We start from the raw sequence: 27,484 nt of genomic DNA on the forward strand, positions 1-27,484 counted from the left end.
CCACAGCTGCTGCAAGGCCCCCAAAGGTGCGGGGGCTGCTGTGCCAGTGCAGGGCGGGGGGGGGGGCAGATGCGCAGACAGACGGATGAGTCGGGGGAGAGGCAGCTCTATCCTGAGCGCTGAACCCAGTCAAGCCAGTACGTGGACACCGGGAAGGGGCCTGGCTTTGGACCTGCCTTCCAGGGACCACAGCTGGGCAAGGGAGACCAACAGCTTCCTTCTGGCTGCACGAAGCCACATGCCTGCCCGCCCCGGCTCCCGCCTGGTCCCCAGATCTCAGCATGGATCCCCCTACTTGTACTTCCAGATCGTCTCCTACCCCGCAACGTCACACACTTTCAACCCCGCAGCACCCACGTTGGGGGAAACACCATCTCAACAGTGCTGGGGATTTCAAGTCACCCAGAGACGTGCAGACATCTGACAGGGGCTTCACCTTCTTATCAACACCGCAAGCCCCCATTCTGGAAGCCAAGCCCCCGTGCTGGTTAACTCAGAGAATCACAACGCTGATGAGAAACCCGCTGCTCAGGGTCACAGCTCGGGGAGAGAGGTTGAAGGGAGAAACCCCTCGATTCAGTCACCGTCAAAGACAACTTTATTGACTCACAGGAACGAACCCCAAACCCCGACGTGGCTCTGGCTCTCCCTCACCCGCCCCCCTCCCGGCCCTGGACCACCACACTGGGCTGGCCGCCCTTCCTTCACAACAACCCAGGGAGGCAGGCGTCCCCACCCCCCAGTCTGGGGCAGACGAGCGTGGCAGCCACTGAGCTGGGGGACCAGTCTCGGCTGCGCCGGCCCCTCGGGGGGAGAACAGCACTCCCCTAGCCCTGCAGACACAGTCTCTCCCGTGAGTCTGGCCCCGAGGCCGGGCGCTCCTGGGGCAGCACTGCCTGGCGAAGTCCCCTGCACACGGGCATCAGACAGATGGCGCCCCAGGCCCCTGCAGGGACGTGGGCTCCCACCCAGCACTCAGGCCGCTCGGGCTCAGTGGGGAGGGACTTTAATGGCATTCCTCCAATGGACTCAGCGGAAAGGGACACGAGGTGGCTCGTCCCGGGGCGGTTGGGCGGTTCGGACGCTGGAGTCCTTGCGTGGAGCCGGTCCAGGCGGCGGCGGGGCTCAGGACCGGCTCCGGTCCTCGTGGTTGCCGACAATCATCTTGCTGTACAGCTTCTGCTGCTCCTCCTTGAACGTGTCCTTCACCTTCTCCCGCTTCAGGCCGCCGTCCCTGACGAGAGCATGGCAGGGCTGGGCACCTGAGCAGCAGCCCGTGCCCACCCTGCCCCCGGCCAGCTGTGCACCCCCCACACCCAGGGAGGGGGCGTCTGTGTGGACGGAGTGAGCCGGCAGCAACCGCCTCAGAAATCCCACCCGCAGACCCGGTGAGCAGAGCCCGGCCCAACTCACCACAGCAGGTCCACCAGGCCACCCTGCCTGGCGATGGCAGACTTCACCCTGTTGGCAAACTGGACCGCATCCTCCTCCGCCTGCAAGAGAGGACGTGTGCCAGCCCCTGAGCTGGGCGTGGGGCACAGAGTGTGGGGGCCCTGGGAGCAGGCTGGGCACCCACCTGTCTGGTCATCGGGGGCAGGTACCACACGCTGCAGACGATGGCCCAGCTGGTCATCATCCTGAGCAGGTAGGTCACCATCCCGTACTTGCTGCTGTTCCAGAAGGCATCCCCGAACTGCGGGTCATACTGCGGGGCGACAGGGCGGGGTGTGTGTGTGTGCGTGCACACGTGCAAGAGTGTGTGTCAGTGTGTGCGCATATGTGTGTGTGTCAACAGTATGCATGTCAACAGGCTGCGTGTGTGCGTGTGTCAACAGTGCTCTGCATGGGTCTGTGAACAAGCTCTAGTGTGTGCGTGCGTGTTTGTGTGTATCAACAGTGTGTGCGTGTGTGCACAGGCTCTACGTGTGTGTGTGTGTGTGTGTGAACAGCAAACTTTCCGAACACCGCCCCCCAGCCGGGGTGAGGTCAGCAGGAGGACACGGCTCCCCGCCTTAGGACCCCAACATTCCCCAGTAAGCGCACCCTGGGCACCGCTGGCCTCCAGCAGCGTCTGCCTCCTCAGCAGAGCAGGGAGGTGGCTCTTCCCTGCCGCGTCCTGTCTCCCTCACAGGAGTCCGGCATCTACTGTTTAGGTCCTCAAGCCGACCTGCGCGCAGAGGACAGGACCACGGCTCCACAGATCCAGCCCCGAGTCAACAATCACCAGAGTGCCCACACCTGCTCCCGTCACGTCACACACTCCCAAGCACTTCGACACGCAGCTCCCCAGAGAGAGAGACCTCCTTACGCGACGGCCAGCCTTCAAAGCCCACCTCTGGGGCCCAGACCCGGGAGTAGATGGCGAGGAAGTTCTGCTTCTGTCCTGACCCTTCACGGGGCTCGCTGACCGTGAGAAGCCAAGAGGCCACCTGGGCGGCCGGGCACAGAGGCCTTCCCCAGGGGAGTGCCCATCGGACGCTGTCCCCTGCCCGCCCCTCTGGTGGAGGCCCTGGCAAGGGGCATGTCGTGGGCGACGCAGTCACCGCTGTGACCCACATTCTCCCAAACACGAGTGCAGCGGGGCAGGCGGGATGGCAGGTGACACAGAGGCAGCGAGCAGGGCCGCGTCCTCAAGGAGAAAGCCTGAGAAGGATCAGGGCTGAGCCGCCACAGGGTCTGGGGCTCTCCCAGACGCGACGCTAGATGGAGAGTGACTGCAGTGCAAGCGCCCAGGATCCGAGTGAAAAAGCAAAGGAGACCCCACGAGACTCGGTGGCCACCACAGCGGGCGCCCCTGGAGTCCTCAGGAAGGGACACTGGCCGAGATGCCCGAGCGCAGCCACTTACTCTTGGGGGGACTGGGTTTGAACTGTGTGCTTTTCTTTCAGGACTTTCAAGCCTGCATTCTATGACTCTCAGAGTAAAAGTTAAGAGAATTGTGCCTAATTGCAGACCCGACTACAGAAATGAAGGCACTCAGGCTTACTCATAGAAACTAAAAACTTGAGATGTAGCCCTGAAGGCGTACTGGGCTCACGTTACACCACCACCAGGAAATGTGGGAGAACGGATCTCATGTGGGATGGGAAGGAAACACTGCCACAGTTCACGCAGCAGGACCGAAGAGAAACCCTGACCTCACATGTGAGAGCCCTCTGTTGAGGCCTGAGTCTCTGCTCCACGCTGGGCAGACACCGTGGAGAGAAAAGCGAGGCCAACGCTCAGATCAGCAGTACATTCCTCCAGATCAGACAATGCCTTCCTCTTGGTGGAAATGCAGGGAGCGCTTGGAAACTGCTCAAGTTATGCAAGTTTGGTTACCAATGACGGCTTTACAAAAACTAGAAGACTACTTGGGAGGCAGAAGTTCTTAATCACACATGGGCTTTCCTCAGCCTCGGATGGGAGGAAAATAGCTGTGCCTGTGTTCCAGAGAGGAGGCAGCTGTCCAAGGGTCCACACTGAAAACACCAAGGCCAGCGTCTCACTGAGATTCCCAGCCAGCAACACCAGCAGCACCCAGGATGGGGTCGAAACACAAGTTCTGAAACTGTGGGCGTGGTGCCCAGCAATGGGCATGCGCATAGCCCCACCAGCTGACGCTGACACAGCTGCGAAGACCCAATGCTGGGGCTTCCAGGCACCATGGGTAAGAATCACCTGGCAACGCAGGCAACACGGGCTCCACTTCTGTGGTCCGGGAGGATCCCACATGCCGCGGGGCAACTAAGCCTGGGAGCCTCCACTATTGCGCCCGTGCACCTAGAGCCTGTGCTCGCAGTAAGAGCAGGCGCTGCAGTGAAAAGCCTGCACACCGCAAGGAAGGGGAACCCCCGCTCACCACAACTAGAGAAAGCCTGTGCACACAGCAACCGAAAAAACACGCCCAACACTCTGGAGCGAGGAAGAAGGGCTTCTGTGCAGCAGCTGGTTTTTAACAGACACCCAGGGGGAGGCCCTGATTCCCAGGATGCTACACTGCAGGACGGCACGTGTGCCACGGCAACGCTCCCCATTCTCACACCACGGCAGACCCTGCGGACAGAGCCTCTCCTGTTCCTCCAGACCAGCATCCTCAACAACTCCCCGGCAGCCCTGGTTCTGGGACCCATTAGTCACCCTGCAGCCGCTCGTTCCCAGCCAGCCCTGGCCTGTCACCTCCCTGAGAAAGCGACGTGGCCTGGGAGCCTGCGCTTCCCCCAGGGGAACGCCGCCTCCCCAGGTGCCGCCAGGTGAAAACAAGGACCATCCCTACAGACGACCGAGGCCCATGAAATCCTAACCACCACTCTGACTCAAGCTCACCCTTACCCTGATCTGTCAACCTAAATACTTTAAACATAGTGACAAAGGCTGTGTATTTTTAGAGGTAGTAATGTGAGTAACTTGGCATTCTTTTAGGAATAATAACGTACATCTATTTATAAGCACAAAGGGCTAGGAGGGGAGAGAAGGAGGAAAAAGGAAACCCGGCAAAGTGCGCCCCTTCTTTCTAAGCGAGTCTGAACAGTCAGAGGTTCAAGCTCCTGCAAGGTGGGGCAGACGGGACAGGCTCCTGAGGTCCCTTTGTTTTCATGAGTGGCCACGTGAGCCAAAGCAGAGGAGCCGTTTCCTTCTCCAGTGACAAGGACACACGTCCTATGCCCACCCACCCGCACCTTCAAGCAAACGCACAGATCCCCCGGGCGTCCCCGCCCTGCAGGAAGCCCCCTTCAGGTGGAGTGCCTTCCGAGCTGCTGGGTTTATGAACAGAGAGGAACACGTGGGGAGATCTGCCAAGCCCCGAATGCTCTGCGGCGTGGGCTGGAGCCGCCCATTCTCAGCGGCCGCGGTGATGACCACTGGCCCTCGGAGGGCTCCTACCTTGATAGCAACAGGGTAAACTGTGGCTCCAATTTCGAAACTTCCCTTTTTGAACATCATCACCGATGTATTATTGATGCAGGTTCCTAAAATGCAGAAGAGGGTAAAATGCTTTTCTTTTCGGTCCTTTACCCCAGAGATCAGTAATAGCTTATGGATTAAATAGAATAGTAAAAGCCCTCTGACAGCTCTTCTGAGAGGATAAGCCTGTCATCTCCCCAGCGCAGGAACACACGCTGGAGAGAGGCGAGCAGACCACTGCACTGCTTCCTCTTTTCTCCTTACGGGACCACCCCCCGGGGCCCTGGGGAGTCCGGAGCGGATGCCACACGACAGCACTCGCAGTCCACACTGAGTCCCCTGAGCTTCCAGTTCCAGGACCAGCCCAAAGGGCCCCCAGCTGAGGTGGTGAAGACAGGTTCCTCCAACACAGCCCTGGACTCCCCTAACTGCCCGGCCTCCCCACACAGCAGCTTACCCTCTGGAAAGATGAGGATGGGCAACTTGCTTTTATCCTGCACGTGCTCGGTCAGCCTGCAGAAGAGAGAAATGGAGGGGAGGGCCAGACAGCCTCACGTCCATCACCATCCATACATCTGTGTCAATACCCTGTCTAGATGCGATGCTGGGTGCGGTATGAAGGCAGGCTAATGAACACGACCCTTTTATAAACCCATGATCTAACAGACAAAAGGCCTAAGGACAGGGAACCCGGGTTGATTACTATTTAACAGCTGTTGAGTGAAGCGCCTGAGTCTGAGTGTAGACGCTGCAGCTCTGATCTGAGACTCCCTAACAGGCTCACCCGCCAGAGCAGCCTCAAGAAACGCTTGCCCCAACTTCCTAGGGCCGTGCCGGGTGGGCCTGCAGCCCCAAGACGTGGCGCAGGGAACTCCGGGCGGCCCACTGGCCCTGGGGAGCGGGCCTCTCACCATCACTTGTGCCGCGTCTGCCTTTTATTTTCCTTGAAAACAGAGCTGCGCTTTATTCTATTGCTGGAAGTGTGCTTCCACGTGTGACAGTGAACTCACTTTGAGATTTGAAATCACATTAAAAGTTCGTAGGCTGCTATGACAATGGGTTCAAGGAATTAAATAAAAAAAAGGTTAAAAACACTACTAACTTGTTAACAGCACTAGAGTTTTCATACTCTCTATATTCCACATTTCGGATATGGAGGCAGCCGGGCTCAGTGGAGAAGGCCAGAGGCACGACTTGCCCTAAAATCAGACTGTGTGCGTGTGTGTCATTGTTTACCTTCTGGCCACCAGGTGGCGATCCTTCACTTCGGAGCGCTCGAACCAGACGTGGGGGCAGGCCTTGACCATGGCTCTCTGGATGACTCCCATGAGGCCGCCGTGCACCTGCCCCACCTGCTCGCAGAGGAAGGGGCAAGGGGAGCGAGACCATCCTCACACAAAGTCCCCGATTCCCAACCTCCCTCCCCCTACGCTTTACTGGTAACCAGAGGTTCCTTACTGTTCAGAAACCACCATTAGTTAGACTCTCTGAATTTAAATTCTCCTTCTAACCTGTGATAGCAGATATGCAACTGAAAACCCTACAAAGAACCGTGAAGCGGAGCCCCCATGTTCAAATGCCCTCCCTGCATGGATTCTCCAAGGCCTCTGCGCCCCATCCCTTCAAATCCCCTCTCGGGGGGCTTGTGGGAAGATGGATACATGTATATGTATGGCTGAGCCCCTTTGCTGTTCATCTGAAACTACCACAACACTGTTCATCAGCTATACCGCAACACAAAACAAAAAGTATAAAGTCTGGGGGAAAAAAGAAAACCCCCCTCCCCACCTCCACCCCCCTTTCCACTGCCCACCTACACTTTCCCCACACGCTCAGCCACTCGGCTCACAGCACCCAGGTCCCAAGGAGCCCCTGAGGCCACGGAAACCAAGGCAACAGCCTAGGCTGGGGCCCAGGTCTGAAAGCACACTTGCCCGCTCACCCGCTGGAGACAGAGCTCCCAGCCCTGACCAGCCAGAGGACTCTCAGAGGCAGGCCTTACCATGGCGTAGTAGCCGTCGCTGGCCAGGATGATGACGTCAATGGGTGACGTGTGGTTAGCCACGCAGATGCCGCCGTTTCTAGGCCGGTTCTTCCTGTTCACAAGGTTCAAGGAGCAATGGGAATTTGCGTGAGATGATGCATCTGGACATGCGTCTGGCCGGGGCTCCAGCCCCCCAAGTTCCGGCAGCGCCACCCCCTGTGCCACCCCAAGCCCCCGTGGACCCTCACCTGTCGTGGTAGGTGATGATGGCCGTCAGAGCGCGCACGCAAATCCGGTAGCACATGAGGTGAACGTGCTTGCTCAGGAACTCCTTGAACCTGCGACAATGCGACAGAGAGCTCTGCTGTTACCTACACGCACACAGGGAGTCAGCAAAGGGTGCCAGGTCTAACCATCTAACCACTGCTGCCTGCGCCCTTCACAACTGTATATAAAAGTATTTTTATAATTATTAGTGTCTATGGTAAGCATTAGCATCTCTCTGTCTACAGACAAAGAAAGAAACGATGAGAACGGCTCACATTCACCGCGGGTGATGGACTCAGAAGTCTCAGCCCGAGAATTTCCAGCAAAGGTGAGTCCCCTAGATTCTTTGCCAATGACAGCCAGAGGCAGGCGGAGGCCAGAGAGTCAAACCTCCCCATCAGCTGGGGCAGAAGAGAGGTTTGCCAGCCCCAGAACTTCCCAGGAGGAGCCCATTTCTTAAAAAACAAAAAAAAAAAAGGAAAAAGCAAACAAAAAGAACCTACCTACCTACACTTCTCACCCTCTCAACAAACAATTCATCAACACAGTAGAATGCTCAAAACTCAACTACTTGCTTTGTAAAGCCTGCTAGCCCTGGACACTACCATTTTGTGGTTTCTCTGTTTTGTCTTTAAAACTGGAAGAATGCGAGGGCTGGAGGGCAAAAAGAACAGTCTCAGATAAGATCAGTGAGGGGGAACAGAGCTCTGCTGCCGAGTCAGTTACCATGGAGCTACTGACTCCATCTAAGAGCCTGTGGTTTGGGCCACGCCCCACGCCCCCTGTGGTACCCGCAGAGTCCGACGCCCACGCTCCGCTCACCTCCCATTTGGCAGGTACCCCACCATCGTTGTGCCCACCACCAGGAGGCTGATCCCCGTGAAAGCGAGAGCTATCCTGTAACGAGAAGACAAGTTACAACACAGCAGACAAACTCCTGCCCCAAGTGTAGACTTGAATGTGTGAAAATGCCAGATGCCATCGCTGGCCCACACGGGGCTCCCGCCGAGAGGGGAACCGGGGCCGCTCACTGTCCCAAGACAGGGTGCCACGGACTTGGTTCTCAGCCGACTGACACCCCCGCCTCAGGCACTGGGCAGCGGCCAGAAGGATAGGGCAGCCGATGGCTGGCCGTGCTGCCCTCAGGCACCTGCTGTCCTGCAGCCTCACCCTTCCCCTTGGCTTTAACCCCTGGCAAAAGCACAGCTTCTCCGTGAAGCAGCAGGAAGTAGGGTCCAAGGTGCCAGCAGCCGGCAAGGCCTCCTCAGAACAGCCTGTGCACAGAGGCCCGGGATCAATACGCCTCTGTCCTGGAGAGGAGGCTGCAGCAAAGGACCAGCCAGGCCCGGGGAGGGGCCACAAAGAACACCGGGCTCCGGTCCCTGGGCTTAGTCCGTCCAGACAAGCGATCTGTCTTTCAGAAACTCAACTATTTCTTATTTCTGTCTGCTACGCAGACAACCCAGGACCCTTCTAAAGGACAAGCACCCTTCCGAGAGCCGGACTGCCTGGCCAATGGGAGGACTCCGCCCACCACCCTCCTCTGAAGTGAGAGCACGGGGTGGGGGCCGGGCCTCACCTGAGCGGCAGCAGGAGGCAGTAGCGGATGAGTACGCCCAAGCCCCACAGCACGGTGAGCCGCAGGCTGATGTACTGGAAGTTATAATTGGTCCTGCTCAGCAGGTTCCAGGACTCCAGCTCCTCTGCCGAGAACCTCTTGGTCACCTCGTCGTCCATGATGGTCTCCATTCCTTTCCGGCAAAAATAGAAAATGTCCGAGAGCTCAAACTCGGGAGTGTTGTCCAGGGCCTTACTGCTCCCGCTCCGGCGGATTTCTTTGATCTCCTCCTCTAGTGACGTGGGGTCTTTTGCAATGATTCCTGCAAGAGAACAGTCTCATCAGGTGGTCTGCTGGGAGAAGGGCATCAGAAATGCCCAGGGCATACTCCCTGCCTGCTGCAGGGAGCAGGGGTGGAGTGGAGGTCAGGGGGGCGCCGGGGCCCTGTCTTACCATTGGTGTAGGGCTTGTAAAGCTGGTGGTTCTTCTCCTTGGCTCCTCTCTCCATCCTCAAGGTAGCCCACTGCAGGGGGAACAGCAACACATAGGGTGAGCCCCTTCCCCTTTCGGGGGGCTCCTCCACTTCCAGTCTGTGACAGCCTCAAGCCCAGTCACCCCAGATCAGATTGCACCCGGGAGCGAGGGCTCTGGGGAAGCTCGGAGCCCTCTCCTCCGGGCAGACCTGTCCCTGATGACCTGGACTGAGAGCCTCGTCGCCAGCGGTCAAGAGCTGTGAACTGAGGAGCCAGGAGAGCTTGGGGCACGCCCCCTCTGCCTCCTGGGTCACGAAGGAGCCCGCCGGCCGCCTGTCCACAGACCCCACTGGTTCCTTCGTTTCTGCCAAACGACAGCTCTTCACCAACTGCTAAGCCAAGCGTCTGGGAAGGTACTGCCTACCTCCCAAGTTATTCCAAGAAGGCAACGATTTTAGCTTTTGAGTTGATAAAAGATTTAAATATTATGTATATGTGGACTGTCCATTCACCCTCTGAGTAATCTCTAACGGGAAACGCCACAATTTGACAGAAAAAGCTTGAAAGTAGCTTAGTGTTAATTAAAAAAAAAAGCGTTGAAAAAAAAAACTAGGTTCGAATCCCAAGTTTGAGAGTTCTGTGTGCCTTCAGCAATTCATCCCATCACGCTGGTCTTTTTCATCCACAAAACTGGAGGAAGGTACATCAACCTCCCCTTCACGAGGACACGAGAGGCTGTGTGTGACAGACTCTGGGAAACTGCAAACCCCCAGTGCCCTCATTTTAATAAAATAACACGGACTGCAGGGAAGATTCTCTTCCCCTCGCCCTTCATCAGAACCCTTTTAAGTGCCACCTGAGAACCCGGGGCTGGGCGGCTCCTACTAGCAGCAGGGAGGGGCGAGCACCCCAGCTCCCGCCTGCCCAGCAACGGGATGGCGACGAGCAAGGACATAGAACTGCCATTCTAAAGGTGTCCTTTCAAACTTCCGTCTCCACAGTTACGCAAGAGAGAGAAGAACCCTGTCCTTCCACGATGCTGCGGAATCCATAGAGCCCAAAGCCTCTGTGAGACCCTGCTGGCAGAGCCTGAAGCGTGAGCGGGGTGGCGGAGCGAGCAGCAGAGCGTGCGCCTCATCAGCAATCTGACCACGTGTGGAAACCTCTCAGATGCCACGGTCCAGAGAAGACGGGCCGCTTACAGAGCCACCCACGCTAAGGTCTGAGGCGGGAAAACGCACACGACCCGTCAGGTTCTTAGCCCCTGATGGATTCTGGCGCGGGGGACGTTTTTCCTAGAAGAAAATGTAAATGTAACTGCTTTAGTGCAGGAAGATGAACTCCCATCTGAGAATGCCATCTAGGGAAGAGGCGATTAAGGGGCAAGCCTGGTACAAAGACACAGCTCGATCGCCCAGAATGTCTCCATTCTGGCCCAGACTGCCTCGGTGCTGAAGCCCGAGTCAAAGAACCTCGGTGCTGACGCCTGGCTTGGACTGTAACAGGTAGGGAGCACATGCCCTCAGGCCACCGGAGCACCAGAACAGACATCTGTGAGCACCAACTTAGGATGCAAAGTTCCAGAAGGCTGTGGTTTCTGCTTTAACTGGAAAGATGCTGGTTCGGCGAGCCTGCGGCTTCTGGCTCCACGGTAAACACCCCTGTCCTCCTGCTTTGTACTTCTAGCTTTGCTTTTCCAAACTTCGGGGACATCACAAAACGCGTCTGTGTGAAGGATGAAGTCAGCAGAGCGGGGCAGAGGGTGGGGCGGGGGCCGCCTGGGACCGGCACCTGGTGACCGCTGCTTCGCCAGGCGCAGGGACTTGGGAGGGGTGCTGGCATCAGCACCATCTGAGAATGGCACGCCTGGCTTCTCTGAGCCTCACTTTTAAGAAGTAGCGTGTGCAGATATCCAGAATGAGAGTGAGAACCCCAGGTCCAGAGCTCATTTCCCCAAAATCTCCTCTTCCTTCCCTTGATCCAACATGCCACTTGAGTCCCTGTTCAGGGTCACGTTACTTAATTATTCCCTTCTCAGCTTCTCCTGTACAGAGACTGTTAGGGACACAGACAGGCTGCCCTGTCAACCAAACCCAAGACAGCTCTCGGCAGGTCAGGCAGGCCAGACCCTTAGAAGGTGGGCGGGGTGACGGGTGCATCTTTGCTGGTTAGTCACTCTGCTGCGCTGCTGCTCAGAAGCCCAGCACCCGGGGAAGGCCAGACAGCCCCTGCAGCCTCGTCTCAGTGAGACCTCCCCTCTTCTCCAGCCGGCCCGCACCGCACCTTCCTCGACTGGACTGTGGATGCCCAAGAATCAGCCCCCAGAGAAGCCAGGCTCCCAGCACCCCACCCTCTCCCACTTCCCCGGCAGAGATAGCATCTTTTAACAAGTCTCTCTTCCATCCCTGCTTTGGCTAGAATCACTCAGTGAGTGATAAAGTGTCTGAATCTTTGCGACCCCGCAGACTATACAGTCCATGGGATTCTCCAGGCCAGACTATTGGAATGGGTAGCCTTTCCCTTCTTCAGAGGATCTTCCTGACCCAGCAATCGAATCAGGGTCTCCTTCATTGCAGGCAGATTCTTTACCAACTGAGCTATGAGGGAATAACTTGGTAGCTGCCATCAAATTCACAATCCTGACTTCACACCTCACGTTTCGATCACCTGCTGGTCGCGACCACGTGTCTGCACCCCTCCGCCCTCACATCTGGTGTGAGAGGGAGAGGCAAATGCACACGCCCGGACCCCACCGTGCTCCCCCCTCACCCACCCTCCTCCTGGGATACCCAAGCTGCCCATCTGTCCACCCAGTCCTTCAGCCCACCCCGGACACTTCCTCCCCAGCTGCCTGAGTCAGGCCACCACCGTCCTCTCTTACCTACACAGGTGTGACAGGTCCCACCGTGCTCCTTCCTCCCTCCAAGCCAAATGACGCACACTGGTCTCCTCCCCTGGCCTGGGCCTTCAGGGGCTTTTCAATGGCTTCTCAAAGCCTAAAGAACAGCCGGTTTTATAAGCTACCTCAGCCCCTCCAGGAACCCGATGGCTCTCCTCTCCTGAACCAGGCGCTGTCTCTAAACCAGACTGCCCCTTCCCGCCTCTACCTACTGCATTCCTAGAGCACTGCTTCCTTTGTAAATCCATTCAAATGCCAAATCTTAGATGAAACGGTACTTTCCCAACTCCTGCAATCAGAGCTCATCCCTACCCGCATATTTTAACTGGTATCACATTCTGAATCGGTTCTGTAGGCAGACATCAGTCTTTCCTACTCAACTATAGCTGCCTCAGAGGGCAGAAGCCAGAATCCACCCAGACGTGCGGGGCAGCGGAGTCTGATCAAGTGCCGTGCGGCACTTAGTAGGCAGTCAATAAGGACTGGGTTTAATTCACCAATGACCAAGGTTTCTCTTCATCAAGGTCTCCAAAACCACTTCTGAGCACCCTCCCCGCCGTAATCTCTCTCTCACCTCCTTCCGTTCGTCCTTTGAGCTACTTCCCCCCAGTCACACTGGAATCACCCTTCCCATGGGGGCAGGAAGGGGGTGCCGCTGACACACATCCCCTCTTGGACCTGTACCACGTGAAGGAGGCATGCACCACGCTCCCACTCCCTGGAGGAAGCAGACTGCCACGTCTGAGGACTTAGGTCAAGTTTCACAGTTGGTAAGAAAACCGTCAAAAGGGTCGCGCCTACCCACCACAGTGCCACTGCCTGTCCAGCCTCTCTGACCTGCTCACCTCCATCACTGGTTTCCAACCAGTTCTGCCATGCAGCCTGATGTCAAAGCACAGGACAGCCGCCTCCTCTGACCTGGTCAATCCCTTCACATCGGGCAAAAAACTCAAGTCATTTTCCCACCCTCATATTTCTCCTTTATATACAGACTTTCTTCACTCCTTTCCCAAATCATTCTCAACTGAGTTCAAAGTCCACTTCTAGGAATTGTACCCCAAACAATATCACCACCATTGTGCTGTGTAATAAACCTGAAGCTCAAACATTAAGAAAACTAAAGCATTTCCACTCAGTGTTAACAGGACCTGCAAGCTGTCCTCCAGGAGGAAAGACACCAACTACGCATCCCTCCAGCCCCTGGGCAGGTACACCAAGGTATGCGGAGAGGTGAGCCATCATGGGAGACCAGCTGCACCGACTCGGGTCCTCCAAAAGCACGGGTGTTTATACTGTGCAGGCTACCAGACAATAGCTTGATTCATCTTTATGAAGATTATCTAGTAAAATGTGCAAAACAACTGGCTGATAAGATTGTAAAAGAAAATGTAGACATAAAATTATATGCACAGGCTGCTAAGACTGCCATAAAATATTACCACAACCAAAAGGTAACACAAAACTATTGTTATTTGTCTGGTTATCTAGTGCTGTGGAACAGACCACCCCGTAACTCACTGGCTTAAAACACCACCACCGTTTACTCTGCTCTTGAATCTGCAAACCGCACAGGGTCTGGCATGGGCTGGTGGAGGCTGAAGGCAGGGGCTGAAACTCCATGAAGGCCCGTGGGCTCCCGAGGGTGGTGGCTGGTGCCATCAGCCTGTCATCACAGCCTCCCCAGAACTGGGAGCTAGAACTCCACATGGGGCCTGGGCTTCCTCGTGGCGTGGCGGCTGGGCTCCAGGGCAAGTCTCCAGAGTCAGATGGGAGCTGTGCTGTTGCTCCACCCTAACCTCACAGGTCACACAGAGCCAAGGCCACCATGTTCTGTAGGTTAGAAACATTCACCACGGCAGGGTCCCACTCTGGAGGAAGTCAATCAGATTCCACCTCACGATGGTAGATGTTAAGAGTCACTGGGGGAGCTTTTTTTAAATGCCCACCAAAACCAGTTAGACCAGAATTTCCAGGGGGTAGTCAAGTGCTCCCAAACAAGTTATTTTTTAAATGTTCCCCAGGTGATTCAGATGCGTAGTTGGGAAGAGACCCACAAAATGAAGATGATCTCTAAGCCTCCTTCCAACTGCAAAATCACACAGAGCACCCCAGCTTATGAAGGGATGAAGATGATAAAAAAGGCAACTAAAGGTGCTGTCTTTATTAAAAGCACCCACAAGTTCAGGTGTATTTTAGATGTATACATGGATACACAGATGGATTTCCAAGATCTAAAATCAGTTTGGCCAAATCCAACTTGTATTTCACACTCCTGCTGATAAAAATGGCATTCAGTTCTTAATGTCCACCAAGATCAAATCACAGCAACAACCCTGCTCAGATGGTGAGAAAGGACCACTCTTGCAGAACCGCCTGCTGCCCCTGCTGGTGCACATCAGCCCTTCCTCAGCCACCCCTTACTTGGGCTCACAGCCAAGTGGTCGTCATCATCCAGGAAGCTCGACAGGACAGGAGCCCTGGGATACCCAGAACCCTCCGAGTGCCTGACACACACCTCCAGGAAATACAAGGTACAAACTGAGATCCTGACATCTGAAATATTGAGGTCACCAATGAGCGTGCACACACACACACACAAACACGCATACAAGACTTCCATTTCCAGTAATTTTCAAGATGTGGTCAGCAGTCTCTGACGGCTCAGGAATACCTGTCCCATGGAACTTTAAAATACTGATTTGAGGAGACGTTTTCAAAATGGAATAGGGAATGTACATAGATTCTAGGTCTTCTTCACCCAAAGTGACCCAAATTTTAAGAATTTAGCTACTACAAAAGGACTCTGATCTGATTATTCCTATTTTTCTGTTTTAAAAATAAGGATTCCCGTAGGTCTATGCTTGCTTAAATAAACCTGAATAAAAGCTTGCCATGACCGTGAAGCTATCAGCTGCCTGACTCGCTCCATACCAATGCACGGTTTCCAGGAGCAAGTGGGTGTGGGCAGTTACTTGGTTCACAGGAACCCTGGGTTCTACTGAAGACTTTCTTGGACTAAAGTTCAAGAAGATTACATTTCATAATTAAGTAAAACAAATACTAATGACTGACTGGATTGCCACTTCTCAAGCTTTACTGTGCACCTGGGCTTCTTGGAGTACAGATGCTAATTAGTAGGCCTGCATTTCCAATGTCTTAGGTGACACTTGACTGCTGGTCTCAGAGCATTCTCTGAGTAGCAGACACCCCCAGAGACCATATGGAGTGCTCAGAAATCTTCGTACCAAACGCGAGTGCTCAAGTAAGTACAAGCACACCATAGCTCACTACGGACAAGAGCCTAAAGGCGGCGAACAGCCCATCAGTGGAGGAGTGGGTGAGCACGTCATAGTACAAACACACGGTGGGATATTACTCAGCCACGAAGACCAAAGTACTGACACGTGTTACAAAGTTACACTGCACAAGAGCACTCACAGGAGAGCACACTTTATAGCATTTCGTTAACAGGAAATACCCAGAGCAGGTAAATCCAGAGACAGACCACAGATTCACGGCTGCCAGATGCCGGGGGTTGCGGGGAGGAGACAGAAACGCAGCTGCTTAATGAACATGGGTTTCCTTCTGGACTAACGAAGAGGCCGTGGAACTTCACAGAGTGGCAGTCATACAACCCTGTGACTACGGGAAACGCCGATGAACTGTTCCCTTTAAAATGGTTAATTTTCTGTGGTGTCAATTTCACCTCAATTTTTTAAACGTGAAAAAGTTATATTCTTACACAAACATTAAATATCAAAACACAAGATTCAATAATATATGTAGAAATATTTTTTGCTCTAATGGAGCATTTCATCTGGCTCACTTCATCTTTCTGAATCACTATTTCTTCACTGATAAAATCTGTCGTTGATAAGACACCCTGGTCCACTGCAGAACTACAGAGAACCAAAGGACAGCAAGTGAAAGTATTCTGAACTATAAGATACTACCTGAACAAATACACCTGCAGTCTTTTCACTATTACGAGTGCATTTCCCCAATCACACATGGTCTCAGCCGTGGAAAAGAATAGCTGAAGATCTGGGGACTACTGAAAACAGATACTGCTCATCAATTACCAAACCTCTGAAGAGATGTTGAAAAGCTCACAGCACAGACCAACTTCCAGGAAATACCACTTCTTGCCCATTTCCTTAACCCCATGACCAGTTCTGTTCAGCGGTCTAACTACTTAGGTTCTGACATATGTTGGGAAATATTCTTCTTCTCCTCTGTCTTAAAGAAACTAGCACAATTCTTCAAATGCCCTTTTCTGTGACTTCTTCTTGCCTCACGTCTAAAAACCTATTTAAGATAAATGTTTGAAACAGAAAAGAGACCCTCCCATACTTATCAGTGAGGGAAAACGCTAGCAGCAGCTCTGACTTTCAGCATCTGTTACATAATCACAGGCGGCGTCCTGCAGTGACTGCTTCTAAGTCCCTCCTTTTGAAACATACAGGCCAGGTGTGGTCCCTCTGCTCAGACGGACCAAACATGCCAGTACCTGAGCTCAAAGGAAAAGACTGCTGCGGCTTCACAAGCTCATGTTAGTTATCCTTTCTGCTCAAAATGCCACTTCCTTCGAACTCTACCAACACTCTCCACGTCCCTCTGAGAGCTCACAATCAACCAGACACAAACAACTCGTTTTTTTTTTTGGCTAACGGCACTTCTCTCCTTGGGGAAGCAACCATTTGTAGATAGCATACTCACCGCAAAGATCTTTAACAGAGTTTTCATGTAGAGCTTTCGGATACCAAAGGAGACTCCGAAAACGGCGGGGACGATGATGAAAACCAGGAGGAGGGTGAAGAGGACCGTCAGGGAGATGCCCAGGAGGCTGACAATCAGGCTGTCGAAAGGCAGCAGCAGGAACATGGTGGGGATGCAGGCCAGGCCAGCGCCCTCCTCCCCGAGAACAAAGCTGGCCTCAGATGGTCCTCTCCGTCAGCACCTGGCTGGGGAGGGCCAACTCCATTCCCAAGTTCGCATCCCTTGACGGCTGGAACGGAGACTGGGCAGAGGGTGAGAGCTGAAGGCCCCCGAGGGCCTCCCTGGAGGAGACAGGCTGCAGGCAGACGGGGCGGGCTCAGTCTTCAGGCCAGGTGGGGCAGCCCAGCCAGTGGGTGGCCCGGGCGCACTCTGGGCTCTGTTCCGCTGGCACTGCTTCCAGAAGTTTCCCTGTATCTCCTGCCCAAGAGCATTTAGCAGATGAATCTGTCCTGAAGGTCTGTCATTGCCAGAAGTACCAAGAAGAGTTCAACATGCTGCCAGAAAAAGCCTGATAACTCCAGAGGTGGGTGTGGGGAGGTTCGACTCGCTGGCACTTCCCACAGAAGTCTTGTGAACGTGAATAAGTGGAAATTAAATAACTGTTTTCCTTAAAACTCCTTCATAAGCTGAAAACTGTGTTCACATCTGGCCCCATCCTTCCTCTGGGGGCTCCTGGCACACCGCTCCTGGGACCGTCCGCCCTGGAGAGCTACAGGCCTTGCCAGGGGCACAGAGGCACTGGCAGGGAATGGCTCATACTGCCCGCGGGGAGTGTGATCCCAGGCACGCCTGGCATTGGGCTCCTCTGGATGCTCCTCCCTCAGGCCCTCTTCTCGGCGGTGACCTGGGGTCTTGGCAGGAAGTTGCTTACATGCTGCTGAAGCTGGAGGAGGAGACAGAAACACCGTCAGGCATGCGACACAAACGGCACCGAGGGGAGGGCGCCCTGCGCTCGGGGGTGGGGGCCGAGGGCCAGGGCCAGCTCCTCTCATCCCCAAGGTCGAGGGGACCAGGCAGCGCACACAGGCAGCACATGCGGGCGTGGACGAAAACCGCAGGCGTTTCATCCAGGTTTCAACCCCGCTGGTGTAAGTACCGCTGGAGCCACTCACACTTTTCTAATAGGAAACACACGCGTGTCTGGGCTCAGCAGATGCAAACCATTACATGTAGTGGTTTGTCCACCACTACATGGACAAACAGGATCCCACCACGCAGCACAGGGAACCATATGCAGTGTCCTGATAAAACGATAATGGAAAAGAATATGAAAAAGAATGTATGTATATGCTTAAACTGAGTCACTCTGCTGCACAGCACAAACTAACCCAACACCATAGATCAAGTATACTTCAATTAAAAAAAAAATCATTAGAGACCTCAAATTTAAAAAATGAATTAAGGAAAATATATGGACACAAGACACCTTTCAAGAGATAAAGAGGGCACACTCCAAGGAGAAGATGGGCCTCCTCGCTGTCCCCCACTGCCTGGAGCTCTGGGCCGCAGAAGCAGCCCCAACATTAGGACACTCCGGATGCTTCCTGAGACGTTCCCCCACACCCTGGGACACCGTTAGGGATCGCTCCTGCCCCAGCCACCCAGGCAGCAGGAGGGCCCGCGCTGAACACTGCTTTCTGTCTTATTTCCTGGCTCGACACGTCCTGGGACAGTGCTGCCTCCGCACCAACGGAGCTCCCTTCCTGTAGACAGGTGCACAGTTCTCAGCTGTAAGAATGCTCCGTGAGTCAGTTAACAGCTCTCTCCTGAGGGTGGACACCAATGTTTCTACCCTTCTGTTGTTATAAACAATACAATGAACCTGTCTATGTGATTCAGCATACAAAATGCACGTGCAAATATATTTTCAGGATAACCTCCTAGAGATGGAATTGCAGGGGAAAAGGAAATCTAGGTATAACGGAAAAAAATAACTCGTTTTTATTTCCCCTGATTTACTGACAAAAAGTTGGCTTAAAGCTCAACATTCAGAAAACAAAGATCATGGCATCTGGTCCCATCACTTCATGGGAAATAGATGGGGAAACAGTGGAAACAGTGTCAGACTTTATTTTTTCTGGGGCTCCAAAATCACTGCAGATGGTGATTGCAGCCATGAAATTAAAAGACGCTTACTCCTTGGAAGGAAAGTTATGACCAACCTAGATAGCATACTAAAAAGCAGAGATATTACTTTGCCAACAAAGGTCTGTCTAGTCAAGGCTATGGTTTTTCCATAGCCTTGGTCACGTATGGATGTGAGAGTTGGACTGTGAAGAAAGCTGAGCGCCGAAGAATTGATGCTTTTGAACTGTGGTGCTGGAGAAGACTCTTGAGAGTCCCGTGAACTGCAAGGAGATCCAACCAGTCCATCCTAAAGGAGACCAGTCCTGGGTGTTCATTGGAAGGACTGATGCTGAAGCTGAAACTCCAGTACTTTGGCCACCTCATGCAGAGTTGACTCACTGGAAAAGACCCTGATGCTGGGACAGATTGGGGACAGGAGAAGAAGGGGACGACATAGGATGAGATCGCTGGATGGCATCACCAACTCGATGGACATGAGTTTGGGTAAACTCTGGGAGTTGGTGATGTTGACAGGGAGGCCTGGTGTGCTGCGATTCATGGGGTCGCAAAGAGTTGGACACGACTGAGTGACTGAACTGAACTGACAAAACCGACACATTAACACTGAGCAACTCTGCGGAGCCAAAGCAGGATTTGATATGGCAGCCCACTCCAGTACTCTCGCCTGGAAAATCCCATGGATGGAGGAGTCTTGTAGGCTGCAGTCCATGGGGTTGCTAAGAGTCGGACACGACTGAGCGACTTCGCTTTCACTTTTCACTTTCATGCATTGGAGAAGGCAATGGCAACCCACTCCAGTGTTCTTGCCAGGAGAATCCCAGGGACGGGGGAGCCTGGTGGGCTGCCGTCTATGGGGTCACACAGAGTTGGACACGACTGAAGTGACTTAGCAGCAGCAGCAGAGTGTTAGTCAGAGAGTCACCTTTTCTGTGTATGTGGTGAGACCATGTAAGATCTACCCTCTCAACAACTTTCAACTGTAATCACTATCCCAGAACTTTCTCATTTCATAAAACTGTAAGTATTTACGCTTTGCCCGACATTTCCCCATTTGTCTTACCCCTTGGTCCCTGGTAACCACCATTCTTCTGTTTCTGCAAGTGCATATGTTCTGAACGCCACATTTATGTGAGAATATACCTTATCTGTCTTCCACTTCTGACTTGGGAAATACAGGGTTTTTTTTGCTGCACTGTGTGGCTTGTGGGATCTGAGTTCCCTGAAAGGGCATCGACCCCTGTGGCCCCTGTGGTAGAAGTGCTGAGTTCTAACCCCTGGACCACCAGGGAATTCCCAGAAGCACAGTTTAGTTTTACAAGATACCGTCACATTTTCTTGGTAGATAACTCCTCCAGCCTTTCTGGCCACTTTTTTTTTTTTTAAGATTTATTATTCTGTTTCTGGTTTTGGCCAAGCTGGTGTTGGTTGACGTGCTCCGGCTCCCTCTGGCTGCGGTGAGCAGCGGCGGCTTCCCTTGCTGTGAGCACGGCTCCAGGCGCACGGGCTTCACTGGCGCCTGGCTCGAGGGCTCTGTGCCCAGGCTCAGGAGCTGTGGCGCACGGGCTTAGCTGCTCTGCAGCAGGTGCGACCTTCCCGGTCCGGGGATCAAACCTGTGTCCCCTGTATGGGCAGGCGGATTCTTAACCACTAGACCACCAGGGACGCTCCGTCCATTCTTTTATTAGAAAGGCTGTTTACATTAGGGTTCACTCTTGGGGTTGTACAGTGCTAGGTACCCATCATTATAGTAGCGTACAGAATATCTTCTGCTCTAAAAATCCTCTGGGCTCTGATTTTTCATCCCTCCCTGCCCTCAACCCCTGGAAATCACCGATCTTTTCACTGTCTCCAGTTAGATTTTTTCCCAGAATGTCACCTAATTGGAACCTTACAGGATGTAGCCTTCTTGGCTTTTCACTTAATACAGTCCCTTGTTCCAAATGTGGGAGCATCCTCTCACTTTTCTCTGGCAAACATTTCTGTCCTCACACCAATCTCCTTCTGGCTTGGTTCCAGTACATTTAAAAGTTCAAGCAAGGGGACAAGTGCACAGGGGCCTGACTTCACTGTGAGTCCTGTCCACTGCAGTACAGAGTTCAAAGGCCTTTCTCATGTTACTTCACAACCTGTCAATATGTACTCTCCATTTTACCAGTTAGGGAACTCAGCGGGGGAGACCCGGACCCCATTCCCTGACCCCTAACTGCTCCCGCCACGTCCCACAGCCCTGGCAGGGAAACTAAGACAGTGAAAAGATCGGTGATTTCCAGCTGTTTCAGGGGCAGTGGTCCTCCACTTCCGCTTCCACATGGTCATCGCTAACGCTTATGCAACACCACCAAGACGGACACTGAGCTCACACAGTAAGCACCTTCCACGGGCCGTCCTCACCGAACTCCCGCCGCGCCCTACGGTGGCGTTACTGTCAGCCCTGCTGTGGACAGGTGAGGGAAAGAGGCGGAGAGGGGGAGCTGCCTGGGGCTGCACGGCTGCAGCCAGCGGAGGAGGCACATGGACAAGCGCGCCCACTTCCCAGCCCCGCTCTGTAACCCCCAGGACCTCCTCTCTCTCAAACACCCTGAGCTACGCCAACACTTCCTCCATGCTGGGCCAGGTGCGTAGAACTTCTTGTGACCAGGGAGAAACCACAAGACAAATCTGCATTCCTGTAGCAGAATTTGGTGTTCTCAGAATCCAAGATACAAACCTGTTTGCCTATTTCTATAAACTGGTCAAGCTGTTGGTACACGCCAGATTTCTAACAGTGTCCCAAAGGACATTCAGGAAGTTAGATCTATTTCTGAGACTAAAATCAAGTCAATCTGCTGAGTCACTGTATTCCTTAAACCTGTCAAATTCCAGCCTAATCCCAGGGCCGCATCTCTATCCAACTCCCCAACCCCTGTGCCAGGGGATAGCTGCTGTCACATAAGCCACGATCACCTTGACGTCCATGGGCCCAAGGTGACAGACAGCAGGGTGACTTTGATTTCCCAAGTCAGAGCTTAGATCTCTTTACTCTGGACCACAACCAACTGAGAATTCCCAAGGTTATTCTGGGTTCATGTCCTCAAAACATGAAAGTAAACACATTTAGCAATAAACTAATTACTTCACCTAGTTCAGAAGTGGGCACACCAGGTCCCTGGGCCAAATCTGAGGCAGTTTTGATAAGGTTCATGACCTAGGAACAGTGTTTACATCTTTATTGACAGTCCTAAGAAAAAGGATAATGTGACAAGACCACAGCCTGCAAAGCCTCAGCTATCTACTAGGCGACCCTTCACAGCAGCAGCCTGCAGACCCCTGACCCCAGAGCTCCTTCCTCCCCTCAGAGGCAGTGAACTGCCCCGCTGTCCCTAGCCCCCTACCCAGACTCCACCCCAGAGTACCAGACTCCAGAACACAGAACAGCAACTAGCCAAACAAGTTCTGTGGCCAACACCGAACAATCCTCCTGTGGATTCTTAGAAGTATGGACGAGGTAAGAAAGCTGTGGGTATCAAACGGGCCCCCAAACATGTTGCTGGATCCCGGAGCCGCCATTACACCCAGAGGTGCTGGTGCCTTAAGGCCCCTCAACACGGACTCCAGTCTCTGGAAGTACAGCAAACTGTTCACATCAGAACTATCACACCAGTTGCTAGATAAATGTTCTTGTAGGAAAGGCAACAGAACTGCAACTCCTTGACAGGAAGCAGCGGAAGTCATCAGCTCAAAGCAATAGTTACTTTCTCTTCACCTCCCCCACTTTCAGCCAAATCCAGAGTCACTTGGACCAACGTTCCCCCAGGAGTCCAGCCAGTCCAAGGAAACCCTAAGAACGAAGTTCTGAGCCTTTCGGGAGGGAAGGTGGTCTCATCACAGGAAGCTGATGGTCCACCTCTAAGCTAATGAGACTCTTCAACCCCGGGGTGCAAACCAGAGCCCCCAAACGGGACACTTCTCAGTTCTCAGGGTGACTAGCTCAGGGCACATACCCCATGCCCCACACCACGTTAGGTATGAAAGCATGTTGTGGTAAACACACACACCTACACGCACATTTTCCACAAAAAGGCACACACACAGCCATCACTTCACACTTCGATGACTGTCAACAAGAAGAAAGTTGTGGGTGGAGACAAGGGACCTCTCATACACTGCTGGTGAGAATGTAAGCTGCTGTGTCCACTGTGGAAAACAGTATAGTTCTTCCTCAAGAAACTATAAACAGAATTACCATACGATCCAGCAATCTCACTCTTGGGCATATATCCAAAGAAAACAAAAAACAGTAATTCAAAAAGATTATGCACTGCAATGGTCCCGGCTGCATTATTTGCAATAGCCAAGATACAGAAGGAACCTAAGTGTCCACCAACAGATGACCGCATAAAGATGCTGTGGGGGATGCACACAATGGAACACCATTCAGCCGTAAAAAGGTGAAATGCTGCTATCTGCAGCAATGTGGATGGACCTGGAGGGCGTTATGCCAAGTGAAAGGTCAGTCAGAGACAGACTAGAGAGTGTACCAAAGAGGAGCGACTCACAGATAGAGAGCAAGCCAGTGGTTACCAGTGGGGAGAGGGAAGGCGTAACAAAAGGGTAAGTGATTAAGAGGTATGAACTATTGGGTATACAATAAGCTACAAGGGTATCCTATTCAACATTGATGATACAGTCAATATTCTATAATACTAATAACTCTAAATGGAGTATAACCTTTAAAAATTATGAATCCCTATATGGTTCACTTGTACCTTATATAATATTATACACCAACTATACTTCAATTTATATATATGTTAAAAAAAAAAAAAAAGAGTTCTGGAAGAGAAAATAACAGGGATCTTACAAATTTAAATTGAGGCTTCTAAACCAATTCTGACTGGATCACCAGGCATGTGCATGCTGAGTTGCTTCGGTTGTGTCTGATCCTCTGGATCCTATGGACTACAGCCCGCCAAGCTCCTCTGTTGCTGGGATTCTCCGGGCAATACTGGAGTGGGCTGCCATTTCCTTCTCTGGGGGATCTTCCTGACCCAGGGATGAACACGCCTCTTGTGCTGGCAGGCAGGTTCTGTACCACTAGCGCCACCTGGGAAGCCCAGGCAGGGACTACTAGACTCCCAGCTGCAGGAACTGCTTTTCTGTCAGCTCTCCATAGCTCTGTGACACACCCTACACCTCAGGAGGCCACACCTGCTGCTGAGGAAGACGTCAAACACCCATTCAGAAACAAGACAGGCCTCTGTATGAAAGATAAGTGCTTAGGCGACACAGTGTATTTTTAAAGCATACTAAGCACAACGTCTATTGCACGTTAGATCTCAATAAATGGTACCTATGATCACTTCATTATGATCAGAGGACACCCTGGGTGCTGTCCACAATACTAAGTACCAAACTTTAAGAGGCTGGATGGGGAGGAAGGCATTTCAAAGCATGTCACAAAATCCACAGACCACAAGCTACTACACGGTGCCTAGCAAGCACTAAGAGCCTAGACAAAGGTCAGCTGTCAAGAAACGAGAATGAAAACCACAGTGAGGCAGCAAAAAAAGTTTCTGATAACCCATCCTATTGGCGAAAAAAGAAAAGACCCTCAAATACTACTGACTGGCATGCACAAGGATACAACCTCTACACAGAACAATTCGGTAATCACCGTCAGAATTTAAATTACATATAACCTTAGGTCCAGCAACTCTACTTCTAAAAACTCTTACTAAACATAAACTGGAGCAGTAGTTCTCAACTTGGGGCAATTGATTCTACCCACCTTGGGACCATTTGGTAATGTCTGCAGACAGGAATCAAAAAAAAGACATTAGGATTTGAATCCTAACTTGATCACTTTACTAGTTTGAGTGTGCGTGCATATGTGTGTGCTCTGCTCTTCAGTCAAGTCTGACTCTTTTGCAACCCCGTGGACTACAGCCCACCAGGCTGCTCTGTCCCTGGGATTCCCCAGGCAAGAAGACTGGAGTGGGCTGCCATTTCCTCCTCCAGGGGATCTTCCCAACCCAGGGATCGAACTCATCTTCTGTACTGGCAGGCAGATTCTTTACCACTCACCCCGCTGGGAAGCCCAGTCTGTTATTTTGAGTAAATAACTTAAATGTCTTTAAGCTTCTGTTCAACAACACCTGCCAAAAAAAACCGTTCACTTTCACAGTGCCTAGAACAAGGGAAATGTTCAAAACACATCATTACTACTATGCTAGGTTCCTGTTACTACAGAGAAGGGGCTCTGGAAGGTGTTTCCCAAGCCATGACGTAACACTAAGGAGAAATCTGCTTTCGACACCACTGCTGCAGGAAGGCGTTTACAACCCCAAAGATGGCTAGAGCAAGCCACGACTTTATTAGTCAATTACCGAGAACTCTAATCCAAGCTCTTCTAATGGCTTAAATTATCAAGCCTTGGAAGAGTTAAGTGATTGAGACGAGCCGCAAAGGTGCCCGTAAGAGAGGCAGGACTACATCTCAGATCTGGGTCCTCCTCTAGGGGTCTTTCTGTGCCCTGGACTCTATTTTGCTCTGGGCAGGTATCCACTTTTCCGAGTTTACTCAGTCAGGTCACAGACCAGCAAATGCCCCCATTTTGATGTGATGGTAAATAAAGGCATGCACACAGAGGAAATATACACTGGGGTGAATCTGCTGTCGAGTGTGTCAGAGGAGTGGAGTGTAAGAAACTTGCTTGAGTAGGATGCTGCTGCTCAGGAGGAAAGGTGTAAACACATTTCCAAGGAGATGGGCAGCCCAGAGCTGCTGGGTGAAGCAAACCTGAGCTGCTGAAAATCCAGGGATACGCTTACAGCCGACAGCAATCCTGAATAAAAACAGATGGTCCGAGACAAAGCCAGGATATGTCAGGCTCAAGGGTGATTCAACTTACTGGGAAGACGACAGGAATATGGTCAGCTTCAGGGCCACTGTCTTAACTGAGGTCGACCTCAGTTAAGGCCTAAATACTTTCTCCTTGCCCAGAAAGGCCTCATGTGAGTTGGATCTGGGTAATAAGTAACATGGAACCAAGTTCAACATAAAGCAACATCACCAGAAAAGAAAAAAAAGGACAAAGATACGGGACACACCGCTATTCTGGAGTCATCAGGTGAAGAAAGGACAATTTGATTTGCTGGGGCTCTAAGGCCCTGAACACTGCTCTCAGAACTCCATTTGAAAATTGGTGCTTTGATTTCTGAGTAATGTATGTGTAATTGGAAGCAACTTCATGTCCTCCTTTTTTCAGCACCTTTCTGTCTGGTTTATCTCACTTGGCATAATCCCTTTGAGAACCATTCAGCTGCTGCCCATGTCAGTCCCTACTGCTGAGCTGTTGCCCTGGGTAGAACAGGCCACAGCTTCTTTACCCGCTCACCCAGCAATTGGTCCTTCCAGTTAGGGACTGTTACAAATAAAGCCACTACCTACCAGCCACATAAGGACACACACTTTCACTTCTCCTGGGTAAATACAAATACCCAGGAGTGGAATGAGGTAGCATTTAGCTTTAGATGAAACTGCCAAACCGGCTGCTCAACTGGTTGGACCGTGTGTTAATTCTCACCAACAGTGTCCGAAAGTTCCATCTGTTCTACATCTTCACCAACAGTTGTTATGATCGATCTTTTTAATTTTAGACAGGCTAATGGATGTGAGGTGTTTATCTTACAGTTTTGTGTTTCCCTCCTGACCAACGATGTGAAGCATCTTTCGTGTGCTTACTGGGCATCTGTATGTTTTCCCTGGTGAAGCGTGAAAATCTTTATTTTTTATTGGGTTATTTTATTATTGAATTTTGTCACTAGCCATTTTTTAAAAGTCAAGCTCCCTCACCCCTACGACTAAGCAGTCTTACTTAAAATGAGAAAGCATTTCATCACAAAAATCTGTGAAACATGGGACTTCTTTGTTCAACTTGCCACAAGGTTGAAACAACCCTAAATATGCAGAGAAATCACTGAAACAGGAAAGAAAAAAAAAACTCATGACCAAAACCACAAACTTCCCTGACGGCACAGTGGATGGGAATCTGACTGCCAATTCAGGGGAAAGGGTCCTGGTCTGAGAAGATTCCACATGCCGTGGAGCAACTAAGGCTGGGCCCCACAACTGCTGAAGCCCGAGCTCTAGAGACCACAGTCTGCAACAAACAAGCCACCGCAATGAGAAGCCTGTGCGCTGCAACGAGGAGCAGCCCCGCTCACCGAAATTCGAGAAAGCCCATTCACACAATAAAGACCCAGTGCAATGGGAAAAAAACCTCTAACCTCAGACCTGCATTCTACCAGGAACGTAAAACGCTCTTTCATCTGTTTTCAGTTGACAGTGATTCTGTGCTGTCTGACCACGTGTAACCCCTGAGCACTGGAGAACGTGGACAGTCGAAATTGAAATGAGCTGTAAAAACAGACACTGGAATTTCAGTGATTTAGGGTGAAAAAAGAGGAATGTAAAAGATCTCATTAAGAACTTGTATGTTACTGAAACATATACATTACTGCGTGTAAAATTAGACAGCCAGTGGAAGCTTGCTGTCTGATGCAAGGGGCTCA

At 52.2% G+C, this 27,484-nt stretch overlaps 1 protein-coding gene across 2 annotated transcripts in view; it reads right to left on the reverse strand.

Moving 5' to 3' along the window:
* Nucleotides 1-60: 60 nt before the first annotated feature.
* GPAT4 (glycerol-3-phosphate acyltransferase 4) overlaps nt 61-27,484 on the reverse strand; it is a 31,464-nt gene continuing 4,040 nt past the window's right edge. The window contains exons 1-13 of one of the 2 annotated variants that reach the window (XM_070364365.1): nt 16,785-16,914; nt 12,048-12,162; nt 9,147-9,216; nt 8,715-9,015; nt 7,958-8,032; nt 7,117-7,206; nt 6,887-6,980; nt 6,121-6,236; nt 5,342-5,397; nt 4,864-4,949; nt 1,577-1,705; nt 1,414-1,493; nt 61-1,234 (exon numbers count right to left, since the gene is read on the reverse strand). In XM_070364365.1, coding sequence (XP_070220466.1) covers nt 1,126-1,234; nt 1,414-1,493; nt 1,577-1,705; nt 4,864-4,949; nt 5,342-5,397; nt 6,121-6,236; nt 6,887-6,980; nt 7,117-7,206; nt 7,958-8,032; nt 8,715-9,015; nt 9,147-9,201 — 1,191 coding nt within the window. In that variant the 5' untranslated portion in view covers nt 9,202-9,216; nt 12,048-12,162; nt 16,785-16,914 and the 3' untranslated portion in view covers nt 61-1,125. Of the gene's footprint in view, nt 1,235-1,413; nt 1,494-1,576; nt 1,706-4,863; nt 4,950-5,341; nt 5,398-6,120; nt 6,237-6,886; nt 6,981-7,116; nt 7,207-7,957; nt 8,033-8,714; nt 9,016-9,146; nt 9,217-12,047; nt 12,163-16,784; nt 17,728-27,484 lie in introns of those variants that run through there. The other variant, XM_070364364.1, reaches the window with a different exon arrangement.

This window comes from Bos mutus, chromosome 27, assembly GCF_027580195.1.
Source record: "Bos mutus isolate GX-2022 chromosome 27, NWIPB_WYAK_1.1, whole genome shotgun sequence".
In the NCBI taxonomy this organism is placed as follows: Eukaryota; Metazoa; Chordata; class Mammalia; order Artiodactyla; family Bovidae; genus Bos; species Bos mutus.